The sequence below is a fragment of the Diaphorina citri genome, unplaced genomic scaffold, assembly GCF_000475195.1.
Source record: "Diaphorina citri unplaced genomic scaffold, Diaci psyllid genome assembly version 1.1 scaffold1634, whole genome shotgun sequence".
In the NCBI taxonomy this organism is placed as follows: domain Eukaryota; kingdom Metazoa; phylum Arthropoda; class Insecta; order Hemiptera; family Psyllidae; genus Diaphorina; species Diaphorina citri.
In genome coordinates, this window is record NW_007379060.1 from 27,511 (window position 1) to 54,849 (window position 27,339).

The 27,339-nt window shown below is 38.3% G+C and overlaps 1 protein-coding gene and 1 non-coding gene across 2 annotated transcripts in view; both read left to right on the top strand.

The window, feature by feature from the left end:
* The first annotated feature begins 696 nt into the window (after positions 1-696).
* LOC103516659 (carboxyl-terminal PDZ ligand of neuronal nitric oxide synthase protein) overlaps positions 697-27,339 on the top strand; it is a 31,010-nt gene continuing 4,367 nt past the window's right edge. Inside the window, exons 1-5 of the mRNA XM_026828992.1 lie at positions 697-715; positions 4,650-4,721; positions 5,072-5,164; positions 7,337-7,392; positions 19,848-19,956. Of these exons, the coding sequence (XP_026684793.1) occupies positions 4,707-4,721; positions 5,072-5,164; positions 7,337-7,392; positions 19,848-19,956 (273 nt within the window). The 5' untranslated portion in view covers positions 697-715; positions 4,650-4,706. The remainder of the gene's footprint in view (positions 716-4,649; positions 4,722-5,071; positions 5,165-7,336; positions 7,393-19,847; positions 19,957-27,339) is intronic.
* Positions 22,324-22,395, top strand: Trnat-ugu. The gene has a single exon. It is a non-coding gene; the product is annotated as a tRNA-Thr (tRNA).

Sequence of the window (27,339 nt, forward strand, 5' to 3'; positions counted from 1 at the left end):
TTGAGACCGCAGAGAACTGACTGAAAGCAAAATCAGCAAAATAAAAAAAAAAAAACTCTATGCTCTTTGCTCTCCGATCCTCTCTGTTTTTAGCCTAAGACGTGGGAAATTTTCGCTTCCAAGGAAAAATAATTGAAAATAGGTATTAATCGTTTTTCTTAGGAATTACCACCTATTTCTTCAAGACGGAGGCATTGTGACCTCATGTTTGAAGAGGTGAATAGGTGCTACAACTACGTCTCATTCTATTTAATAACGTCACTTATTTAATATCACACGTGATGCCGGACACTCTCAGATCAGACCGTCTGAGATACCTTGGTCTGAAGCTTTTTCTGCCACACCACGTTCTGACTGTCTGACAGACCTGGACCTATCATACCGTGCACGGGCACTCACTGTCAGACCGTCTGAGCGAGAGTGCATGGCCAGCATCAGACCTGGGTTCGTTTTTTTTTTTTTTTTTTTTTTTTTTTTTTTTTTTTTTTTTTTGGGGTATGCGATTGATTTTTTTATTCTTCACGCCTTTCGTTTTTTTTTTTTTTTTTTTTTTTTTCTTAGGGATCTAGGATCTGGTTTAATCATTTCAGAGTTATCGTGTAAATTTTCATGGTTGTTTGACTGAGGTGGTAGTTTCATTACCTTTGTCAAATGTTTATTACGTGAAATCACAGTCTGATTTTTTTTTTCTACATAAATAAAGTGAGTAGGGCAGGTAGGTCTTTTATGTATTTTGAATTAATTTTTACTTTTTACTTTTGTTTTTGTTACTGTCTTGTTCTTTTTCTTGTGTTCTTGTTGATGTAATTTTGTATTGCTGGGTTGTGTGACCCGTCAAATAAATAAATTAAATTAAATACCTCAATTTGGACTCGAACCGCGTCTTAACCACAATACTACCGAGTACCGAGGCAAGTGACAAGGTCTGGTAAAGTACAAATCAACCAGCTGCCTATCACCTTTTTTACAAAAAAAAAAAAAAAAAAAACAAAAAAAAAAAAAAAAAACTTTTTTTTGGAAAAAAAAAACCCCAAATAAATAATAACTTTTTTTTAGGAAACACAAACCCGATGTATGTAGAACAAGTAACAAGTAGGTATACCGTTCTAATTGATACTGACTAGTAAAACAGTTCTAATTTGTGGACCTTGAAACATACCTACATGGATAACGGTATGTCCTACCAGTATCATCACCAAAGTGAAAAGAGATAATTATGTACATAAATTATTTGTACCATGAAATTATCAAGTTCATATGAAGGATCCGACATTGTAGAATCTTCAATGATAGTAAAATAAAAATAAATGTACCTAAATGCAGTTTCTTTGTGTTATTATGTCACAACTTGGGTGCTCACTGCAGCATTGTAGGATTTTCCCAATATCTCAATAATCCTAAAATCCAATGTTTACCTACGGTGCTGGCACCGGTCGCTATGCGCATTTATATGTCATAGCTACTCATTTTCCTCACGAGGCTGAGTAGGCCCCGCAACAGCCAGTCACGGAATTAATCATTTCTTGACCCCGCCAAGAATCGAACCCGGGTCTCCCGCGTGCAAGGCGAGCGCAGTGACCACCACGCCATGGGAGCTGACATCTTCAATGATAGTATTATTTTAAGGAGTGTCCACAAATAGTCGACCGACGAGTTGATGAGGTGAATCTATGTTGTCAAGTCATCGAGCGACGTCGACTATGTGGACACGGCTTTAGTTTTACGTCTCTGCCAGTCTAATTAGCTTGTAGGGAAGCGCTCGATTTCTGCCCGGGGCATAATAGATCAGTTGCGCTTACTTGGGTGATGTTTCAAAGTCATAGAGCAGGAAAAATGAGGACCAACGGAATTTTTATTTTTCTTCTACGACTTCTAGACCCGAGATAAATCGATTTAAAAAATACCGCTAAATCGTGACCTTTGACGTCACGGCATACGCTCCCGCAGGCGATGACGTCACATCAAATGTCTCGAGCAAAGCTCGGGCAACGCATTAATGTGTTTGTGCGCATACGTTTCTGCGCAGTTCTTTATGCTCCTCCGCTAGCGCGCTTGCATAGTGGCGCTACCTAACGGACGAAAAAAACAACTGCGTAAAGTCTGACGTCACACATATTTGAACTTTTTCATTAGAAGGGAAAATATAAATTAAATTTTCGACTTTTTACAGTTTTTTTTCCGGAGTTTTGACCTCAGATTTGAATTTTTCGCAACTTTTTACATAGGAATCGACCATTTATTTATAATTTTTACCCATTTGCAACTGTTCCATTCAAACAGATAAGGCTCGTTCTCGGAGCGGCTGGATTTTTCCTATAGCTACGGGCTCACTGGAAAACTCATAGTCCGTCACTTCAGCAAGTCATTAAACCCGGCCTCTGTGCTGAGAGTATGCTTATAGACGTAATTATTATATAAACGTCACGCCTGAATTTAATGGGGCGGTCTATAATCCTCTAATTAGCCAAACACAGGCCCGGTCACAAAACAGGGCAGCGGGGATAACTCTAACATTGGGACACACCTCTTATATTTCTTTTTACCTACCTACATACAGGGTTGTATTTAGGGGTAGGGCTAGGTCCCCCCCCCTTCGATCTTTAATTTCCCTCCTTTACTACTACAGGGTGGACTCCAAAAATTTGGAATATCCACCCCCCCCCCACCCCCCTCTCAATAAAATACCTCCGTGGTTACCGTTCGTTCCGTCTATCAAACAGCTTGAAAAAAAAGCCAATTTATATGGACGCCGTGAAAATATGAAACTATGCAATGTGCAAGACAAAAAAAAAAATAGTGGAGATACCTACCACAGTTTTGTATGTGAATCGTATCACTTGAATGTTATGTTATACCTACCTATATATTATGTGAGCTGTTATACCTACTCGTAAATGAGATGGTTAGGTCACTAGAGTTGACATAAATTTCCAAATGTTGGGATCATTAAAATTTAATTACCTAAATGCAAATGAGTCCACTAAAGCCATTATCATCCCAATCCTCATCCTTCTAACCTTTTCTAGAATACCTAAGTACCTACTCAACTGCCCTTGTACGTAATTGTACACTTTGTCCACTTCCGATAGTAACTCATTGGCCGAGTGGTCAAGAGCACTGACTCTAAACCCGGAGGGTGCTGGGTTCAAATCCCGGCCAAGGCGAAAATTTTCCAAACCAAACTTTTCCGTTCTTGGATAGGCATGGATGTAGAAGAAGAAAGAAATTGTACCTAATTACTCCTTCAGATAAAAAAATAAAGTTTTCTTGATAGAACAAACTGTCACAACGGAGGTCTCTATAGTCCAGAATTGGAAAAGAGGAGGAAGACAGGATAGAAAAATCTGGTGTGAACATCACACGACTTTCCTTATCCTACTGAATGATGCTTATTTGGATGTTCTCCTAACCTAACTTTTACAAAACCACCAAAAAAACGGTCCAAAACCGTCAAAAAGCGGTCAAAATACCGCCGACCATAGCACCTATCTCAACTGAACGTTTTGTGCTATATTCTTGTCACATTTGTGAACTACATACCAAATTTCAAGTCTCTAGCTCTAGCTCATACCATTCCCGAGATATTGTTAAATTACACCGAAAACCGCCAAAAAGCGGCCGAAACGCCACCAACCGTTGCACCGATCTTAACCAAAAGTTTTGTGTCACATCCTTGTCACATTTTACAGCTGCATACCAAATTTCAAGTCTCTAGCTCTTACCGTTCTCGAGATATTTTGTTTGTGTCGCATTCTTGTCACATTTGAAAGATACATACCAAATTTCAAGTCTCTAGCTCTTACCGTTCTCGAGATATTTTGTTTACAGACAGCACACACGGACCAATGGCTGAATTTGGATTTTGGCTCTAGGGACCTCAAAACGTGTTTTGGCACTAAAATTTGACCATCGAAAATTTGACCCGATTACATTACTTTCCTTCCTATAGGATAAGGAAAGTAAAAAGACGAGAAACTCCCGTCGATTACATTACTTTCCTTCCTGTAGGATAAGGAAAGTAAGAAAACAGCCTTTCCAAATCACCCCATAAAAAATAAATAACAACTAGGTATTCATTCCTCAATCGACGTGTTTTCATTTATCCTCTCGCCATGGGTCATATAACCCCGTGACATTGTTTAGGATAAAATTCATCCCAGGATTGAATCGAACCCGCAACCTAGGGCTGGTGATGCTGATTAGCTGCTAATTGTTCAGGTGACTGCTGTGACGTCATCATACACTGATTGGTGCTATCACTCCGAGTAGCGATGTCCATGTTAACACGCTTGGTGCTGAGGAGTCATGTTTCCATTGAGGTGGATATCGGTCAAGGTCATGTTGATATTCGATGGGAGTGTTCATGAAGATACTGATCAACTTATCACATCACCTATCAGAGTTCCGTTTTTAAAATGAAAAAAAAAGTCCAGTCTCTAAAAAATCCTACAAAAAAAAGTGTTCTGTTAACAAAGTAACTAAATTCTGAGCAAATAGAACCAATGATGCCAACTATGGGATGTATTATATCAGAACAAAATTGTGAAGCATGGGTTTTGGAAGAAAAAAGTTGTTGCAAAAATCGAATTTGAATAACGAAAAACTTAGACAATACCTAATTCCTGGATTTTTTCTTGTGTCTGTTTCAGTACATTGGCACTCTAGACGTTCCAAGACCGACCAGTCGAATAGAAATAGTAGCGGCCATGAGGCGAATACGAGTAAGTTCATAATAGGTAATAAACAAAACAAATAAATAAACAAACAAACACACACACACACCAACAAACAAATTAATGGATTTCAAACTAACTATATTCAGGAACTAATAAAGAGTAGAATTTTGTTGATAGATATTATCTTGATTCTTTATGAGTTCAACAAAGAATGACAGTGAAATTGTAGGTACTTCTGCATAGATATTAAAATTCTCAAAGTGTCGGAAAAATTGATTTTTTTTTTTTTTTTTTGAAGTTTTATTATGTATTTGCTTACAATTTCTATTTAAATCTACAGTTATCATCCATATTTTGTGCATAATATTTTTTTTTTTTCCTGTTTTCTTTTCCAGTATGAATTTAAAGCGAAAGGCATCAAAAAGAAAAAGGTCACCCTAGAAGTGTCAGTGGAGGGGGTCAAAGTTACCTTGAGGAAAAAGAAAAAGGTAAGTTTTGTGCATGACGCAATTTGATTGGCTGAAACCGATGAAATCAACCAATCCGATTGCGTTATTTCAAGAGTTGATTTTTAGACTGACTTTGAACTCTGATTAAGGTCCTGACCACATGACTGTTTGTTTCACGACAAACGCCAAATAGTGCCGAACAATTCGCCAATTTTCATGAAATTTTACGAAAGAAAATTTCCCACCACATTTTGTACCTTGACCTGTAGACTCCTGTGGACCTGACTAATCCAAATGGTAGACTCCTGTGGACCTGACTAATCCAAATGGTAGACTCCTGCGGACCTGACTAATCCAAATGGTAGACTCCTGCGGACCTGCCTAATCCAAATGGTAGACTCCTGCGGACCTGACTAGTCCAAATGGTAGACTCCTGCGGACCTGACTAATCCAAATGGTAGACTCCTGCGGACCTGCCTAATCCAAATGGTAGGCTCCTGCGGACCTGACTAATCCAAATGGTAGATCCTGCGGACCTGACTAATCCAAATGGTAGACTCCTGCGGACCTGACTAATCCAAATGGTAGACTCCTGCGGACCTGACTAATTCAAATGGTAGATTCTGCGGACCTAACTAGTCCAAATGGTAGACTTCTGCGGACCTGACTAATCCCAATGGTAGACTCCTGCGGACCTGACTAGTCCAAATGGTAGACTCCTGCGGACCTGACAAATCCAAATGGTAGACTCCTGCGGACCTGACTAGTCCAAATGGTAGACTCCTGCGGACCTGACTAGTCCAAATGGTATATAGACTCCTGCGGACCTGACTAATCCAAATGGTAGATTCTGCGAACCTAACTATTGATGTTAAAGGTTTTTAGTCCGTCCTTCCTTTATTATTATATTTGGTTGAAATCCTAATAAAAATATACAAAGTGCACTATTACCTATAGGTTTAGAACTTTAGAAAGCTTTCTAAATAGAGGGTTTCCCTCTAACTTCAAAGTCACAGAGAAAAGGGAAAAAAATATTGTGGATAAGTAGGTAGGTAATCAAATATGAATAAGGTACCGTCATATTCCTCAAAGTAGGTAGGTAAGGTACTAGGTACATAGTTATAGTACCTTTTAGAAAAAGTTATATGTATAGTGTATACCTAATTCAATTGGAATCAAATTTACATGGGTAAGTATCTATAATAAGTATCTACTTACATAGGTATAAGAATATCGAGATGGCAACTTTAAAATGATTTAGTAGTAGGTAGGTAATAAAGGTATAGTAGGTGAATAAAGTAGGTAATAGAGGTAATAAAATGAAATCGTTCGCGTATTTTTAGAATTAAAAAAGTTTTAGATACCTAGCTAGGTAAATCCATAAAAAACTCAGTTAAGCTTATTTGTTTGTGACCTGGGTTTGGGTGTAGGTTACAATATCATGTTATTCGATCTTTGATATAGGTATACTATGGAACAATGGAACGGCCATACTAAGACACAAAAAAGTTGTACCTATTTATAGGACGACTTTGATAACCGATGGGACATAGATAGCTAGGTAAATCCATATAGGTATATAAAAAAACTCAGTTAAGCTTATTAGTTTGTGACCTGGGTTTGGGTGTAGGTTACAATATCATGTTATTCGATCTTTGATACAGGTATACTATGGAACAATGGAACGGCCATACTAAGACACAAAAAAGTTGTACCTATTTATAGGACGACTTTGATAACCGATGGGACAAAGATTTGAAAGGAGTAGTTGGCAAGAACTGGCAAAAATCCGCTCAAGACCGCGAATTCTGGAAGCATAATCTACTATCATTTATTTTTTTTCTTTTCATGTACCTATTTTTGTTTTTCTACTTTTTACTTTCTATCTTCTTATTTATTAAGGTGTGTCCACACATAGTCCACCGGCCGTCGATCGATGTCTACCGAACCGTCCACACTGCCTCGACAACATAGATTCACTTCGTCGGTCAAAACTTTCTACCACCAGTCTGGACACGAAAATATAATATACTTCGTCGGTCGACTGTTTGGACACTCCTTTTTAGACTACGTAGATAAGTGTTACGACTAGTGACTTTAGTTATTTTGAACACTTTCCCCCCACCCCCATTTTAATCACCCGAATTACCTAATTAGTTTTTTTCAGGTCTTTTTTCTAACTTTTCCGATTTTTCTGGTTTTGATTTTCAGAAAAAAGACTGGCTCGATGAAACAAACATGGTCATCATGCAACATCCTATTTACAGGTAAGTCCTCTCTCTCTCTCTTTTTCAAGAGGTTTGATAGAGGAAACTGTATAGTAACTGATGTAACTGTATAGTAACTGATGTAACTGTATAGTAACTGATGTAACTGTATGGTAACTGATGTAACTGTATAGTAACTGTATAGTAACTGATGTAACTGTATAGTAACTGATGTAACTGTATAGTAACTGATGTAACCACCAACCTTCAGATCCGAAGTCCACCGCGCTAACCACTACACTACTGAGGTTGGTTTGGTTCAGGGATAAACACGTGTTGAGTTTATAGACCTAATAGCGGCGTTAAATTAAAGTTTAAAGCGTTAAAGGTCACCTTATAAACCACATTTCCACTCGTTCCTCTGTAACAGAGACGCCTTCTAATGAAGATTGTAGAAAGCAATAGGGAGGATGTCGAAAATATTTAATTGAATTTTTTACGTCGCCAGCTGAAGCGACAGCCAGGGCTCTTTATTTCATACTGGGTGGTGCCAGTGTCACTAGAATTCCTACATCAATGGCTAAACAACCTAGAAATTAGCCTTATCCGCCTAGAAACCAGGATAATCAGAACCAGAATGAAGCATTGCAATTTGTAAATTATTGAAATTTGAAATAAATTGCAAATATGCAAATTCCAAATCCAAAGCATCTCAAATCCAAAGATCTATTGCACATTGCATATTCGCAAAGATACCAGGCGTTCACACGTAGAATTTCACCCCCTTTACTTTATGAAAAGTAGGACGAGGGGCAGGTCCTCTATCAAACAAAACTTTTATTAGGTAGGACTGATGCGATGATACTTGACTAGCTCTCCCTCTCTCTCTCTCTCTCTCTCCCCCCCCCCCCCCCCCCCCCTTATTCCCCCTCCTAAAAAAAAAAAAAAAAACTCTACAGCTAGATAGGTAAAGATACCCTCTCTCTCTCTCTCTCTTTCTCTCTAAAGAAATTCAAGACAAAAAGTCACCCACCAAGATATTTATCCGACCAAGCCTTCCTATTTCTTTGAGCAAAAAAAAAAGTCTTCTTTAAGGACTCTCCCTGTAGTTTTTTCCTTGTAAGCAAAAGATAGGAAAGTTCATTAGAAATTCAGGTTGCATTTTGCTGGGTGTTTTTTATGCCATGATAATAACACTGGCGTTAGAGTTAGGGGGGGAGAGGAGAGGGAAGGGGGGGAAGAGAAGGGGTAATGGAGGGGAGGGAAAGGGATTATAGGAGGGGAGGGGAAGAAAGGAGGAGAAGGAGGGATGACAGAATATTGTTAGGTTGGCGACAGTGTGGTGTAATTAAATGTTTTTCTTTAGATAGAGGAGAGGGAAAGGGATTATAGGAGGGGAGGGAAAGGAATAATAGGAGGGAGGGGAAGAAAGGAGGAGAAGGAGGGATGACAGAATATTGTTAGGTTGGCGACAGTGTGGTGTAATTAAATGTTTTTCTTTCTTTCTTCCTCTCCTTCTCCTCCTCCCCCTTCTTCTTCTTCCTCGCCTCTTCTTCTCCTTCTTCTCCTTCTTCTTCTCCTTCTCCTCCTTCTTCTTTCTCTTCTCCTTCTACTTCTTCTCCCTCTTCTTCTTCTCCTCCTTCTCCCTCTATTTCTTCTCCTTCTTCTTCTCCTCCTCCTTTTTTTCATCTTTTTCCACTCAGTAACTCGATATCTTAATTTTTAATGACTGGGTAGGGGTATCTACTACATACATATGTAGATACCTATTGTAAGAATTTACGAATTTTACACACTCCACTCTGAAGTTAAAAAACTTGGAAACTTTTTTCTGCTGAAACTTCAGAACCCCCCCTCTCTCCGAGTACATAAATATGTCATTCACTCCTTCTCCTTCTTTTTCTTCTTCTTCTTCTCCTTCTTCTTCTCCTTCTTCTTCTCCTTCTTTCTCTTCTCCTTCTACTTCTTCTCCCTCTTCTTCTTCTCCTCCTTCTTCCTCTATTTCTTCTCCTTCTTCTCCTCCTCCTCCTCCTTTTTTTCATCTTTTTCCACTCAGTAACTCGAGATCTTAATTTTTAATGACTGGGTACCTACTACATACTCGTACATAGGTAGGTACCTACTGTAAGAATTTACGAATTTTACACACGCCACTCTGAAGTTAAAAAACTTGGAAACTTTTTTCTGCTGAAACTTCAGAACCCCCCCTCTCTCCGAGTACATAAATATATCATTCACATTTTTAGGTGGGGGAATAAATGGTACACTTACCCTACTTCCAAGTCAAATAGGGAATACATAACTTCCTACTTAGAATCGACAGACAGACATTGGTAACAAATACAGGTATGTACCTACATATTTCCTATTTTTGATACAAAAGTTTACAAGTTTCCAATATTAACTTTTACAAGTTTGACATCAAACAGATATCTACCTTTGAAAATAAAAAATTAAATCAAATTCTTTAACCCTCATATTCCCAAGATAGTTTTCCAATACCATTCGATAACGTAAGTGCTAGGCCGCGGGTTGGATTACCGCCGGGGTGGATTTTGTCCTGAACGGATAATGTTCGTTATCGGAACGGCTGGCTTTCTCCTATCCTGTCTTCCAACCATATTCGATTTCTGGACGATAAAACCTTAACAGTTGGAATTCCCTATATCGATCTATGAAACCTCTTGGAAAAAAAAGTTGACTTAGGTTGAATGATTGAATTTTCACTCCAGGCTGCCTGCTGCCTGTGATCTTTTTTCCGCCACACACGTTCAAGCTTCTTGCTTGACAAACCACCTGTCAAACATGCTTATAAATGTGTGTGGCGGGCATAAGTGGCATAATGCATGACATAAGTAATATACACAAAACGTGGGTACTTTTGGACCCCCTTGGCAATACTAGGGTTAACATTAACTTCCAACCTATCATACAAGATACATAACTATCACACTTGTATTGACTTGGGCTTCTTCCTCAATACATTTCAAGTCATCAATATTTCAATACTTGTTGTTAGACTTCAATAGCTACCTACTTGATGTGTTGACAATTTTCTTTCGCTTTCTCCTTTGTGGAATTTCATTTTCTTGGAAAATTTCGTTCCGAGATCAATCGTTACCTTGGTTTGTTTATAAGGATTCCCCAGAGGGAGCAGAAAATGCTGCGTCAATGATTGTAGGTACCTTTCATATACTGTGTGGTAAAGTAGTGGTGTGGTCTTCATGGAGGCTATTAGGGGAGCATCGCTTTCCTTCCTTTCTACAGTTTTTTTCTCATCTCCCCTTCTTACCACTTACCTACCGAGTTTAAGAGTTCGATTCCACCCGTGGTGGATTTTATCCTAAAAAGATAGGTAGTTCGTTCGGAACAGATGGCTTTCCTGTCTTCCTTCTCCCTTCGCTTCTGGACGATAAGACCTTAGCGGTTACAGTTCCCTCTATTAAACCTCTTTAACAAAATCATCCTTAAAGGGAATTCAGCTAAAAATCTCTTCTCCGGAATCTATTAACCCATGAGAGCCGAGACCTACATTAAAGTCACACCAAAATTGACCAAACCCTTCTCTCTTTTTCGCTAATATCTCTGTTAGAAAACAAAATTTCTTACTATTTTCAATGTACCTAGTAAGAAATTTCAATATAGTAAGTTACTCAGTACCATTCCGGCGTTAAAAGCGGTTATTTCAGTAAGATCCAACGAAAAAGAAAAGTTCCGCTCTTATGGGTTTTAACTTTTCAAATGAGAAAATTCCTCTTTGCCAGCGCTAGGCCGCGGGTTCAATTCCCGCTCGCCGCCCGGGGCGGATTTTATCCTGATGGGATAATGTTCGTTCTCGGAACGGCTGGCTTTCTCCTATCCTGTCTTCCTTCTCTCTTAAACATGGAATTCTCTTTTGTTCGTATAGAAATAAAAAAAAAATAAAAATAAAAATAAAAAAATCTACAGCATTCTTTATGCATAGCTAGTATTTTATTCTGAACTCTGGAACTGCCTGAAAAATAAGAGACGACCTGAAATAAAGGAACATTTAGTGGATTTTCTTCTGAGCCTCCACTAAACATATCCAATATCAAACGAGACAAAAAACTTCAAACAAGAACAACCTCTTGATATTGTAGGTACATTCACTTATAAAAAGGCATTTTATCTTTTTATCTTCAATTTTTGCTCTTTTTCCTTTTCCTCCTCTTCTTCTTTCTTTTTTTTCCCTCTTTCAACTTCTCTTTGTTTTTAACTCTCTCTCTCCCTTTCTTTCTCTCCCTCTCTCTCTCCCTTCTCTCTTTACATTTTTTCCTCCTCCTCTATTTCCTCCTTAATCTCCTTCTCCTCTTATTCCTTGTCCTCTCTCCCTTCTCCTTCTTGTTCCTTTTAATCTTTCCCATCTTTATCTCTTTGTTCTCCTCTTCCTGCACTATTCCTATTCTTCTCCTTCTCCTACTTCTTCTTCTTCTCCTTCTCCTCCTTCTTCTTCTTCTCCTTCTCCTCTTTCTTCTTCTTCTTCTCCTCCTCCTTCTTCTTTTTCTCCTTCTTCTTCTCCTCCTCCTTCTTCTTCTCTTTCTCCTCCTCCTTCTCCATCTCTCTTTCATTCGCTTACTTTTTGTTCTCTTCATTCTCCTCTTCACTTTTGCTGTTGAAGTGTTCGTTCGCCGTGAATAGATTTGCATCTACATTTCCTCGCTCTTTCGTTTTATGCAGGGAAGTGTATAACAGAAGAACCTACCTGTCTTTCTCTAGGCGTAGTGTTGAACCTTTTTATTGAAAAAGGACCTAAAAGCTTGTTCACACTGCACGAATTTTTCTTCGTCACAAATTTTTCTTCGTCTGAAGACTCCGAAGGTATACTGCTAACACGCTAGTCATTTTTATACGCCTACGCCTGACGGAAAAAAAATCGTGACGAAGAAAATTTCGTTTCGTGTAGTGTGAACGGGTTGTAGGGTCGAAAATCGAATTTTGAGTAAATTAGGTAATCTGCTTTGAAGTTTTTTGGTTATATTTTAGTTAGCTTGGAGGTTGGAGGAATGGAGGTTAGCCCGTCTGCCTTGTAATCGAAATATGAGCATAATCCTTTTTGCTACTGATTCTTTACAATACCAGTATTTCGCATTAATAAAGCGATTTTACTTATGAAGGGCCTTAAGCAGGGTTAGGGTCTTCTTTCATACAAGTCTTCGCTTATAAAATTTACAATTCTGCAAGGGTAATTTTACACTAGAATCTAAAATTCTACAGTGAATAGTATTGTATACCTACCTAATATAGCTTTAGACTTTAGATGTGTAAATAAAACCTGCAAAGAATAGACTAAACCTAGATACTAGATACAGGTATTACCTAAAAAAAAAAAAAAAAAAAAAAAAAAAAAAAGATTAAAACTGCTTTTTCGGCTCTGTGCTTGGAGTTCGGGGTGCAGTCACCCTTGTGAGGACAATTGAGTAGCTTCAGCTCGATAGGTACTTGGGTAGCTACTTTAAACGAGTAGCGAGCGACCTGTGGCAGCATTATGAAAACTGTAAAAAGATTGATGATACGTTTAGATGAGAGTCAACATTAAAAGAGAAACTAAAACTATTGCTGTAATATCCACAAAAGTTGTGAAGAACCTCTCTGCTCTACCACAAAGGATTCATGATTTGATTTTAATTTAATTTCAATGGAAATCAAAAACTACAAAACAGTTTTGCTCCAAACTCGATTTCCATTTCATTAGACTATTAGAGTTAACATTAAAAGAGGAACTAACTATTGCTGTAATATCCACAAAAGTTGTGAAGAATCTCTCTGCTTTACCACAGAGGATTCATGATTTGATTTTAATTTCAATGGAAATCAAAAACTACAAAACAGTTTTGCTCCAAACTCGATTTCCATTTTCAGACCCTTGTGTGTCTGTCTGTAAACAAAATATCTCGAGAACGGTAAGAGCTAGAGACTTGAAATTTGGTATGTAGCTGTCAAATGTGAGAATGCGACACGAAACTTTTGGTTAAGACCGATGCAACGCTTGGCGGCATTTTACCGCTTTTTGGCGGTTTTCGGTGTAATTTAACAATCGGAACTTTTGGTTTAACCGGTGCAACGCTTGGCGGCATTTTACCGCTTTTTTGGTGTAATTCAATGAGATCTCGGGAACGGTATGAGCTAGAGCTAGATACTTGAAATTTGGAATGTAGTTCACAAATGTGACAAGGATGCAACACAAAACGTTTGGTTGAGATGGTTGCTGCGCTTGGCGGTATTTTGACCGCTTTTGGACAGATTTCGACCGATTTTTGTGGCGGTTTTCAGCTATAGCGACAAAACGGTTAGAGATATTGTAAAAGAACAATCAAATAAGCATCATTCAATAGGATAAGGCGGTTTTCAGCTTAGCTACAAAACGGTTAGAGATATTGTAAAAATTAGGGTAAAAGAACACTCAAATAAGAATCATTCAATAGGATAAGGAAAGTCGTGTGTTGTACAAGAACACTCAAATAAGCATCATTCAATAGGATAAGGAAAGTTGTGTGATGTTCACACAAGATTTTTTTTTCTTCCTAATCTACTTTCCCCCACCGCTATCGTCATAATATCTGATACTTTTCAGCTTTCAACCTCGCAACCTCTTATTTTTTAATTTTATTTATATCTTCCTGATTTTTTAATTAATTTATATCTCCCATAATTTCATTAGAGGTCGTATTTGAAAAAGGATGTTTTATTATCATTTATTTTTTTCTTTTCATATACCTATTTTTTTTTTTTTTTTTTTTTTTTTTTTTTTTTTTTTTTTTTTTTTTCCTCTTCTCCTCCTTGTTCTTCTTCTTCTTCTTCTTCTTCTTCTTCTTGTTCTTCTTCCTCTCCTTCTTCTTCTTCCTCTTCTCCTCCTTGTTCTTCTTCTTCTTCTTGTTCTTCTTCCTCACCTCTTCTCCTCCTTCTTCCTCTTCTTCTCCCTCTTCTTCTTCTTCTTCTTTCTCTTCTCCTTCTACTTCTTCTCCCTCTTCTTCTTCTCCTCCTTCTCCCTCTATTTCTTCTCCTTCTTCTTCTCCTCCTCCTTTTTTTCATCTTTTTCCACTCAGTAACTCGAGATCTTAATTTTTAATGACTGGGTACCTACTACATACTCGTACATAGGTAGGTACCTACTGTAAGAATTTACGAATTTTACACACGCCACTCTGAAGTTAAAAAACTTGGAAACTTTTTTCTGCTGAAACTTCAGAACCCCCCCTCTCTCCGAGTACATAAATATGTCATTCACACGTTGGTAACATTAAATATGGATAAGGTGGAGGGGCGGGGGGGGGGCTGGTTTTAAAATGGAGGAAAAGGAGGAGTTTTTTTATATAATTTTTCGTTCTTTACATTTTTTGCACATCAGGCACTGCGGAAAAGTGGTGGAAAATGGATTTAAGATTTGAATTTAAAGAAGAAGAAAGAGAAAGAAGAGTTAAACAGAAAGACAAACTTAAGCAAATATGGCCGAGTGAAAACATGGAATACCAGCCTAGTTAGCTTAGTTGGTAGTGCGTCTGCCTTGTAAGCCCTAGGCCGCGGGTTCGATTCCCGCCCGGGGCGGATTTTATCCTGATGGGATAATGTTCGTTCTCGGAACGGCTGGCTTACAAAAAGAATAATAATAATAATAATAACAATAATAATAAAAAATAAAAGGAAATTCTAAAATTTATGTTTTCGTACTGCTTCGGCCATGGAATTCTCTTTTGTTCGTATAGAAATAAAAAAAAATCTACAGCATTCTTTATGCATAGCTAGTATTTTATTTTAGACTCTGGAACTGCCTGAAAAATAAGAGACGACCTGAAATAAAGGAAATTTTAGTGGATTTTCTTCTGAGCCTCCACTAAACATATCCAATATCAAACGAGACAAAAAACTTCAAACAAGAAGAACCTTTAGAATACCTACTCTAGATATTGTACATTTAATTAGAAAGGCATTTTATCTTTTTATCTTCAATTTTTGCTCTTTTTCCTTTTCCTCTTCTTCTTCTTTCTCTTTAACTCTCTCTCGGTTCTTTCTCTTTAACTCTCTCTCTCGCTTCTTTCTCTCTCTCTCCATTACTTCTCCCTCCTTCACATTCTTTTCCTCCTCCTTCTCTATCCCCTCCTTCTCCTCTTATTCCTTTTCCACAATCTCTTCCTCTTCGTCCTCTTTTCTCTCTTTCTGCTCTTCTTTCTTTTTCTCTTCTCCTTCTTGTTCCTTTTAATCTTTCCCTCTATCTCTCATTCTTCTTCTCCTTCTCCTCCTCCTGTATTATTCTTATTACCACCCTTATCCCTCTTTTTTTTCATCTTTTCCACTCGTTCCCTTCCTTTTATTTCTCTCCTTTCTCATTCTTCTTCTTCTCCTTCTTTTTCTTCTTCTTCTTCTTCTTCTTCTTCTTCTTCTTCTTCTTCTTCTTCTCTTTCTCCTCCTCCTCTATCTCTCTTTCATTCGCTTACTTTTTGTTCTCTTCATTCTCCTCTTCACTTTTGCTGTTGAAGTGTTCGTTGGGCGTGAATAGATTTGCATCTACATTTCCTCGCTCTTTCGTTTTATGCAGGGAAGTGTATAACAGAAGAACCTACCTGTCTTTCTCTAGGCGTAGTGTTGAACCTTTTTATTGAAAAAGGACCTTTTAAAGCTTGTTCACACTGCACGAATTTTTCTTCGTCACAAATTTTTCTTCGTCTAAAGACTCCGAAGGTATACTGCTAACACGCTAGGTAGTCATTTTTATACGCCTACGCCTGACGGAAAAAAAATCGTGACGAAGAAAATTTCGTTTCGTGTAGTGTGAACGGGTTGTAAGGTCGAAAATCGAATTTTGAGTAAATCTGCTTTGAAGTTTTTTTATTATATTTTAGTTAGCTTGGAGGTTGGAGGAATGCAGGTTAGCCCGTCTGCCTTGTAATGGAAATATGAACATAATCCTTTTTGCTACTGATTCTTTACAATTACGAGTATTTCGCATTAATAAAGAGATTTTACTTATGAAAGGCCTTAAGCAGGGTTAGGGTCTTCTTTCATATAAGTCTTCACTTATAAAATTTACAATTCTGCAAGGGTAATTTTACACTAGAATCTACAATTCTACAGTGAATAGAAAAGTATTGTATACCTAATATAGCTTTAGACTTTAGATGTGTGTAAATAAAACCTGCAAAGAATGGACTAAACCTAGATACTAGATACAGGTAGGTATTACCTACACAAAAAAAAAAAAAAAAAAAAAACAGGTTAGAACTTCGAATTCGTTCCTACTTGTCGTTCGGAAAAAAATCGTGTCGTGAGAACTCTCTCATTTAAATTACATTTCCTACAGGACATTCGAGGGGGAAAAATCGGGTGAAACTCACGACAAAAGTGGGAACGGACTCTTAGAATTCAAGGAAAATTCAAGAAAAATTCTCTTAGAATTGAAGGAAAATTCTCTTGGAATTCTTGGAAGAAAAAGGTAATGCGACTCGACTCGCCTACCTATTATTTCAAAAATGAGAAGAGAGACGAGAATACGAGAAAGAGAGTAGAAGTAAAGAAATTTGGAGGAGGAAGAAAAATGTACGGAGGAGGAGGAGGAGGAGGAGGAGGAGAAGGAACGAAAATGGGGAGAAGGAGGAACGAAATGGAGGAGAGAAGGAGGAGGAGGAGAAGGAGGAGGAGGAGGAGAAGGACTAGAAGGAGGAGGAGAAGGAGGAGGAGCAGAAGGAGAAGGAGGAGCAGAAGGAGGAGGAGGAGAAGGAGAAGGAGGAAGAGGAGAAGGAGGAAGAGGAGAAGGAGGAGGAGAAGGAGGAGGAGAAGGAGGAGGAGAAGGAGGAGAAGGAGAAGGAGGAGAAGGAACGAAAATAGGGAGAAGGAGGAACGAAATGAGGAGAAGGAGGAGGAGGAGGGGGAGAAGGAACGAAAATGGGGAGAAGGAGGAACGAAATGGAGGAGGAGGAGGGAAAGAAAACTTGAAGAGGGAAAGAACGAAACGTTAAATTAATCACGCAGCAGGGAAGTAGAGAGAGAGTTAAGTGACAGACTGAATGCCGACAGGACAAAACCACACGACAACCAGTCAGGGAATTCCCTTATTACTGGGAACAAGAGGTAGGTAGGTAGTATCCAGGGAGGTAGGTAAGTGGCTAACTGGGAACACGTTATATAGGTATGTAGTAGGTAGGTAGGTAGGTAGGTAGTATCCAGGGAGGTAGGTAAGTGGCTAACTGGGAACACGTTATACATATAGGTAGGTAGTAGGTACATAGTTGGGAACAAGGTAAAAGTACCCATTATGCTGGTTGCTGGTATAGAAATGGTAGAACATTAAGCTTTCTTTGTTCTGAATTCCTCTGATTAATATGCTAGAAGACGTTGTTATGTAATTATTTACTCAGGACAGTTTTTATTTATTTTGTTACTTCCCACCATTGTTACTTCACACCTACAAATAAAGACTAAAAAATTAGGTACCCGTAGGTGTGTACTTCGCTACATAGTTAAGTAAGCACCCAGTTTTTTTTTTTTTCTTCTTCTTCTTCTTCTTCTTCTTCTTCTTCTTCTTCTTCTTCTTCTTCCTCTTCTTCTTCTTGTTCTTTTTCTTTGCAAACAATAATTTTCATTAAATTTGCTTTAAAAAGAGTCAATTTCAATCAAAGTCTTGAACTTGGGTTCCCAAAACCTCACTTTCTCCTTACTCCTCCTCTCGTTCCTTAAGATAGAAATGGGAAGTATGACCCCATTCCTCTCCTCCTAAGGTAGGTATAAGAAGGAAATACAACCTCACCTGGTGAAAGATGTAACCTTCATATCTGCCTCGTGTAACATGTTCCATCTGACATGACATGATACATTATGTTTATTATGTTGTCAACACGTGGAGTACATTCATATGTTGTAAATATGACGTGAATCTAACATGTTTATTGGTAGTTTGGTGAATAGGACTCACTAAGAAAGAGCCTCTGTAGAATGAGATGAGTGGAGAAATCTCGACTTTCTCGGTCAAAAAATCGAACAAAAAGACAACTTCGACCATATTAGGTGATAGATCAACATTTCAACTTTCGGTACTTTGAATTTGGACCATAAAAAATGAGATTTCTTCAAGTTATGGCCCTTTTCCCGAGTGTCTTAAAAATAGGACGCTTTGTTAAAGTTCAATTCTGAAGAGACCCAGAACATTGATGTCAATATCAAATAGTGAATACTTCCAAGTCAAAAAGGGAATACCTAACTTCCTACTTAAAATCGACAGACAGACATTGGTAACAAATACAGGTATGTACCTAGCTACCTACATATTTCCTATTTTTGATACAAAAGTTTACAAGTTTCCAATATTAACTTTTACAAGTTTGACATCAAACAGATACCTTTGAAAATAAAAAATAAAATCAAATTCTTTAACCCTCATATTCCCAGGATAGTTTTCCAATACCATTCGATAACGTAAGTGCTAGGCCGCGGGTTGGATTACCGCCGGAGGTGGATTTTGTCCTGAACGGATAATGTTCGTTATCGGAACGGCTGGCTTTCTCCTATCCTGTCTTCCAACCATATTCGATTTCTGGACGATAAGACTTTAACAGTTAAAATTCCCTCTATCAAAACCTTTTGGAAAAAAAACAACAAGGATGAATAAAATTTTCAATCCAGCCTGCTGGCTGCCTGTGATCTTTTTTCCACCACACACATTCAAGCTTCTTGCTTGACAAGCCACTTGTCAAGCATGCTTGAGCGTGTGTGGCACGATTCACAAAACGTGGTTACTTTTAGCCCCCCATGGCAATACTAGGGTTAACATTAACTTCCAACCTATCATACAAGATACATAACTATCACTTGTATTGACTTGGGCTTCTTCCTCAATACATTTCAAGTCATCAATATTTCAATACTTGTTGTTAAAATTCAATACTTGCTGTTAGACTTCAATAGGTACCTACTTGATGTGTTGACAATTTTCTTTCGCTTTCTCCTCTGTGGGATTCCATTTTCTTGGAAAATTTCGTTCCGAGATCAATCGTTACCTTGGTTTGTTTATAAGGATTCCCCAGAGGGAGCAGAAAATGCTGCGTCAAGTTTTTGATGTTGGCAGTGAGATATTGAGTTATTTGTTCAATAGTTGTGTTGATTCTTATGCAGTCAAACCTGGATGAAAGAGGAGAACCCAAAGAAGCGGCATTTTTTGTCTCTCATGTGAGTCATGTGGGTAGTTTTTTTCCTTCTTTTATAGGTAGTTTTTTTATAGGTAGTTCTCTTTATAGGTAGTTTTTTTTCCCTATCCCAAGAAATAGGGCATGGAACTTCTTTATATTTCGTACGTCTAGAAATTTTTGAATTATAATTGATCCTTGAATTAGGGAAAGGTCCATTTAACCTATCCAGTGGTGGTGTCAGAAACCAGGTTCGACCCCTCGTAAGTGCCACTTTTTGCTAAAAAGTTTTACTCCCAGAAGCTCACATTTCATTATTTGATTTCTCGTATTAACCCATAGTGTCTCTTTTCTCGAATTAAACATTAACCCGTTGTGTGTTCACAGGATATTCTACGTGTCTCACGATTCACAAGATCTCAAAATATTCAGTTACATTGCCAGGGACGGATCGACCAACATCTTCAAATGCAACGTGTTCAAATCCAGTAAAAAGGTGAGTGAGTTCCAGGTTTATTTTTAATTAATTTTATCTATTTTAATTTTATTTTATTAATATGACGTATATCTAACATGTTTATTGGTAGTTTGGTGAATAGGACTCACTAAGAAAGAGCCTCTGTAGAATGAGATGAGTGGAGACATCTCGACTTTCTCGGTCAAAAAATCGAACAAAAAGACAACATCGACCATATTAGGTGATAGATCAACATTTCAACTTTCGGTACTTTGAATTTGGACCATAAAAAATGAGATGTCTTCAAGTTATGGCCATTTTCCCGAGTGTCTTAAAAATAGGACGCTTTGTACTAATGGGTTAAGTTTAGTTCTGAAGAGACCCAGAACATTGATGTCAATATCAAATAGTGAATAGGGTAAGTGTACCATTTACCTATTGGCCCACCTGTACCATACACCACATAAGTCTGCACTGGACGAACTTTTTAAAGATCCAATTTCATCAAAAGAAAGGGCTTAAAGACTGCTATCGAACCAGTGCTATTCAAAAATTGTAGTCATAAAAACAAAAATTGGAAAAATAAATGTGGGCAGGTGGGCCAATAAATGGTACGATTTTTAGGTGGGGGAATAAATGGTACACTTACCCTACTTCCAAGTCAAATAGGGAATACATAACTTCCTACTTAGAATCGACAGACAGACATTGGTAACAAATACAGGTATGTACCTACATATTTCCTATTTTTGATACAAAAGTTTACAAGTTTCCAATATTAACTTTTACAAGTTTGACATCAAACAGATATCTACCTTTGAAAATAAAAAATTAAATCAAATTCTTTAACCCTCATATTCCCAAGATAGTTTTCCAATACCATTCGATAACGTAAGTGCTAGGCCGCGGGTTGGATTACCGCCGGGGTGGATTTTGTCCTGAACGGATAATGTTCGTTATCGGAACGGCTGGCTTTCTCCTATCCTGTCTTCCAACCATATTCGATTTCTGGACGATAAAACCTTAACAGTTGGAATTCCCTATATCGATCTATGAAACCTCTTGGAAAAAAAAGTTGACTTAGGTTGAATGATTGAATTTTCACTCCAGGCTGCCTGCTGCCTGTGATCTTTTTTCCGCCACACACGTTCAAGCTTCTTGCTTGACAAACCACCTGTCAAACATGCTTATAAATGTGTGTGGCGGGCATAAGTGGCATAATGCATGACATAAGTAATATACACAAAACGTGGGTACTTTTGGACCCCCTTGGCAATACTAGGGTTAACATTAACTTCCAACCTATCATAATAAATTTTATGACTTGACTAGGACTCGAACCACCAACCTCCAGATCCGAAGTCCACGGTGCTAACCACTACACCACTGAGGTTGGTCACTACACCACTGAGGTTGGTGGATTTAGGTAGGTATTTCTCATTCAAAGAGAGAGAAAGAGAGGGAGAGAGGGAGAGAGAGAGAGAGAGGGAGAGATAATTGAGTTTTGAGCAAAACAGCTTTGAAGTTTTTATTTTCCATTGAAAAGTAGGTAATAAATTTGAAGGATTTTACAAAAACTCGTCTGAGGCCAAACACAGAGTGGAGTGGAGAGCACAGCGCATAGAGCAGGTATAATGAGATTAATGACCAAGGACCTAAGGAATAATGACTAAGAATAGGTACTAATTTGAATATTAGAAAGACTCTATTGTTCTTCACATTATTTGGCAATCTCTCGACTAATTAGTAAAAGCAACTCCCCCATACAGTTTCGTCCTCCTTATCTCTCCCATACTCCAGGAACTCCAGGATGAATAGATCAGTTGCGCTTACTTGGGTGATGTTTCAAAGTCATAGAGCAGGGAAAATGAGGACCAACGGACGAAAAAAACAACTGCGTAAAGTCTGACGTTAACACATATTTGAACTCTTTCATTAGAACGGAAAATAAAAATTGAATTTTCGACCTTTTACAGTTATTTTTTCGGAGTGTTGACCTCAGATTCGGATTTTTCACAACTTTTTACATAGGAATCGAACATTTATTTATATTTTTTACTCATTTGCAACTGCTCCATTGTATGGAACAGTTTAGTCCTCGCCATCTGAAATTGAACAGTTTATTTTCACCTCATTACTTCGCCTTGTGAACAATAGAGAAGAAAGAATATGAATACGGCTTGGTTTCTCCTCTTCTGGGGTGCTTTGGAAAACAATCGGAATGAAAATAGGGAGGGAGAGAGAATTAGGGAGGATTTAGGCAGGAGAATAGGGACAGAATTAGGAAATACAAGAGAGGAGAAAATGAGAATTAGGAAGAGAAAAGAAAAATAATAAAAAGCCAGCCTATGTTTGCTTTGGAGAGTAGAGCGCCTGTCAGTTTGATTCTTACTCGGAGCAGAATCGGCTCCCATGGCGTAGTGGTCACTGCGCTCGCCTTGTACGCGGGAGACCCGGGTTCGATTCCCGGCGGGGTCAAGAAATTTGTTTCATGCAAATGACTGATTCCGTGACTGGCTGTTGCGGGGCCCACTCAGCCTCGTGAGGAAAATGAGTAGCTATGACATATAAATGCGAAGGAGGAAAGAGGGAGAAGAACGGAGGAGAAAGAGAGGGAGAGAAAGAATAAGGAATGGGAGGGAGAGGAAGGAAGTAGAGGGGGAGAGGGGAGGGGACAATTATTTTATATTCAATGTAAATATGACAGGAGATTTGTGTTTTTTCCCCCATTTCATTTTAACATTTTGAAAAGGATAAAATCCTTTTTTTTTCTCCTCGGTGAAGCTATAGAGAATCAATGTCAGTTTTTTCTTGTAGATCTTATATTTTCCAGACGAGACGGTCAGAAGCCTTAATCATCGTTAAAAAAATGCTGATTATTCTGTCCCATATTGGTTCATGAAATGCTTTTTTGAGAGATAGCCGGGTCTTATTTATTTCATGGGTAATGTTTGCTGTGCAGAGGAAAGATAGAGAATTTAGGTTTTTCTTTTCGTCCTATATCGTCATCGTATTCCGTCTTGAATGAGCCATGTGAAGCAGATTTTTTTTCTTTCACCGCCATTGTACCAATTCGTTATTTCGGTAAACGCTCGGAACAAATTTAATAGAACAATGAAGAGTACGTCTACACCACAGGGCAAACATCAAAATTCATCAACAGAGTGGAGTGGAGAGCACAGCGCATAGAGCAGGTATTATGAGATTTAATGACTAAGGACCTAAGAAATAATTACCAAGAATACTAATTTGAATATTAGAAAGACTCTATTGTTCTTCACATTATTTGGCAATCTCTCGACTAATTAGTAAAAGGAACTCCCCCATACAGTTTCGTCCTCCTTATCTCTCCCATACTCCAGGAACTCCAGGATGAATAGATCAGTTGCGCTTACTTGGGTGATGTTTCAAAGTCATAGAGCAGGAAAAATGAGGACCAACGGACGAAAAAAACAACTGCGTAAAGTCTGACGTCACCACATATTTGAACTCTTTCATCAGAACGGAAAATAAAAATTGAATTTTCGACCTTTTACAGTTATTTTTTCGGAGTTTTGACCTCAGATTCGGATTTTTCACAACTTTTTACATAGGAATCGAACGTTTATTTATATTTTTTACTCATTTGCAACTGCTCCATTGTATGGAACAGTTTAGTCCTCGCCATCTGAAATTGAATAGTTTATTTTCAGCTCATTACTTCGCCTTGTGAACAATAGAGAAGAAAGAATATGAATACGGCTTAATTTCTCCTCTTCTTGGGTGATTTGGAAAACAATCGGAATGAAAATAGGGAGGGAGAGAGAATTAGGGAGGATTTAGGGAGAAGAGAATAGAGACAGAATTAGGAAGAGAGAAAAGCTAGCTTTGTTCGCTTTGGATGGTAGAGCGCCTGCTAGTTCGATTCCCGCCCCGGGCAGAAAGGGAGGGACAAATAGTGTTTACTAGCCCGGGGTTCCGCTAATTAGATTTAATACCTGATGTCCATTTTTAGGTAACCTGAAGACAAAGGGGTTAACTTCTATTCGGACCATAGTTGGGTTAAACCGCTTGCAGCTGCAAAAGAGAGATAAAAAAATTAAACTTATGTGAAAATTAAACCTAATTATCCATGAAATAAAAAAAAAAAACAAGTTTCCTTCTCTCTCTCTCTCTCTCTCTCTCTCTCTCTCTCTCTCTCTCTCTCTCTCTCTCTCTCTCTTCCTCTTCTTTCTCTTCTCTTCCTCTTCTCTCTCTCTCTCTCTCTCTCTCTCTCTCTCTCTCTCTCTCTCTCTCTCTCTCTCTCTCTCTCCCTATCTCTCTTTCTCTCTCTCCTTTTCTTTCGCTGTTTCTCTTTCACACTCTATCTCTTCTGTTTTTGGCTCTAGAAGTCAAAATAAATTAAACAACAACTTTGCAACAATGAGAAAGAAAGAGAAAGGAGGAAAGAGAGAGTAAAAATCTTCGAACTCACTTATTTCGTTCATAGAAGGAAAGGGAAGATGAGAGAGAGAGAGAAAAAGAAAGAGAGGAAGAGAGAGAGAGAAAGAGGACGAAGGAAAAATTGAAGAACTCTCAAAAAATCAAAGAATTCATAAAACAAAAGCGAAGAACAAAAATATGCAAGAGAGAGAGAGAGAGAGAAAATGAGAGTGAAACAGGGTGAGAAAGATAGTGAGAGAGAAAACGAATAGACAAAAGAGAGAGAGAGAGAGAGAGAGAGAGAGAGAGAAATAGGAAAGTGAGAGGAAGAGAGAAATAGGAAAGCTAGTGCTTAATGAGAAATGTTGAAAGAAGAAGAGAGAGGGGAAAAGGAAAGAGAAGAAATTGTGTACAGAAAGTAATTTTGAATCCTTGTCTTGTTTTGAAAAATTGGAAACTTCGAGTTAAAGTGAGACGAGAAGAAAAGTAGGAAGAGATAGGAATGTTTTGTTCCTTGCACATTGCATAATCAGAATAGTTTTCGGGCGTTCATACAAATGTTTTCTAACTGCGAAAAAAAAGAGAACTTTTTTTGGTAGAACGGAATAATAGTAATTGTAATTTATTTAGGTTTCATTTTACTTTCAAAATTTTCAGCCAATCAGATTGCATAATCCAAGAGTTTTAAACCTAAACCGAATTGAAACTGTGATTGTGCCCCCGGCCATTACCCGTTAAGTCAGAGACCCGTCCAATGAAAGAGTGGACCTTTGGATAGCTTATACTTTTATACCACCAATTTTTCCACATTTTCACATAATCATCATACCTATAATTATTAAGGTACCTATACACATTTTTTAAAAATCACAACATATTGAACGAAAATAATATCTCACACCTCACTTGTCACAAGACATCAGTCAGCATTTTTTTTTTTTTTTTTTTTCAAACTCACCAAATCAAAAAAGTTCCCTTTTTTCCATAAATGTTGCCACTTTTCAAACTTTCATGAACAAAATCCCCCTCCCTTGAGTGTTCTCTCCCTTCTCCTCCCCCCCCCATGACCCTCCCTCTCCTCCTCCTTTTCCACTTCCTTCCCCTCCTCCTCTCCTTCTCTTTCTCTTCCTTCACCTCATCCTCCTCCTCCTTCACCTCATCCTTCTCCTCTTCTTCTTCTTCTCCTCCTCCCCCTCTCCCTATTTCTGACAACAGGAAGGAGTATTGAAAAAGTACAATACAATGAAACCGCACAACAAAATGAACACTCCACTGGGAAAAAGATGGCGCAAAAATTATGTAAAACCAGCGGCGATAGCACGTTCAATGCACCAGTACCTAATGGATCACTGAAGTTAAGCAACCTGCGCGTGGTTGTTATCCGGATGGGTGACCATCTGTGCAATCGCTGGGTTTTCCCCCGAGGTTAATGTGAGGAAACGGGTAGCTTTTGTCGCCTAAATAGAGGATAAAAACACTAAAAACCTGAGAAGTTATTGCTGATTCAATTTGCCGTCTCTCATCTTTTCTGCACTGGACTATTCAAATAGTTAGAAGGTAGATAAAGTTATAGAGGTGTAGAGGACTATTTTGGGTTTGAATATGGAACCAAACAAAAAGTTTTGCCTTCAAACTGTTATCTGATAAATATCCCTAAATAGGTATCACTGGAAATAACTTTTTTTTTTAATATATTCTCATCTCCCTCTCAACCCTATCTAATTCTTCCCCCTTCTCTCTCTCTCTCTCCGTTTTTTTCTTCTTCTTTTTATATGTGTATCGCAATCCGAAACTAAAGGCAACTTCAGAGGAACAAACCTTATCGGTTTAGTACAAAGTCTGCCCCGGGCGGGAATCAAACCCGCGACCTAGCGCTTGTACAAGGCAGGTCTTCTAATTTAAAATCGACTACTCTGCAAAATCCTGAGGCGACCTTCTAAACAAGCACAGACAGTTAATCCTTTTTTAATGAGACTGGAAAATACATTTATAAATAGGTACCTATGTACAATGTACATAATAAAAAAAAATATCAATGTAAAGTGTCACTCAAGGACAGACCAAGGAGAGAGAGAGAGAAAGAGAGGAAACGGAGGAGAAAGAGAGGAAGGGATGTTAGAAGAAAGGAGGGAGAAGAAGGACAGACGAAGGAGAAAGGGAGGAAGAGGAAGGAGAAAAGGAGAGGAGAGAGAGAAAAGAGGGAAGGAGAGATGGAAAAGATACCAGAGGGAGGGAGGATAAAGAGAGAAAGAGGAAGGAGAAGAAATGTAAGAGAGGAACGAGGAGAAAAGAGGAAGTAGAACGGAGGAGAAAGAGAGGGAGAGAAAGAATAAGGAATGGGAGGGAGAGGAAGGAATTAGAGGGGGAGAGGACAATTATTTTATATTCAATGTAAATATGACAGGAGATTTGTGTTTTTTTTCCCCCCATTTCATTTTAACATTTTGAAAAGGATAAAAAAAAATCCTTTTTTTTTCTCCTCGGTGAAGCTAGAGAATCAATGTCAGTTTTTTCTTGTAGATCTTATATTTTCCAGACGAGACGGTCAGAGGCCTTGATCATCGTTAAAAATATGCTGATTATTCTGTCCCATATTGGTTCATGAAATGCTTTTTTGAGAGATAGCCGGGTCTTATTTATTTCATGGGTAATGTTTGCTGTGCAGAGGAAAGATAGAAAATTTAGGTTTTTCTTTTCGTCCTATATCGTCTTCGTATTCCGTCTTGAATGAACCATGTGAAGCAGATTTTTTTTTTTCTTTCACCGCCATTGTACTAATTCGTTATTTCGGTAAACGCTCGGAACAAATTTAATAGAACAATGAAGAGTACGTCTACACCACAGGGCAAACATCAAAATTCATCATGGGAGTGTTTTATAATTATAATGAGAGTGTAATACCGACCCATCCACTGGTTATTAAATGTATAAACATACACTGGCTATATTCAGGGCCGTATTCGGGAGGAGAAGCCCCCCCCCCCCCCCGGGCCCCCTTTTTTTCCTTTTCTGTACGTCGGA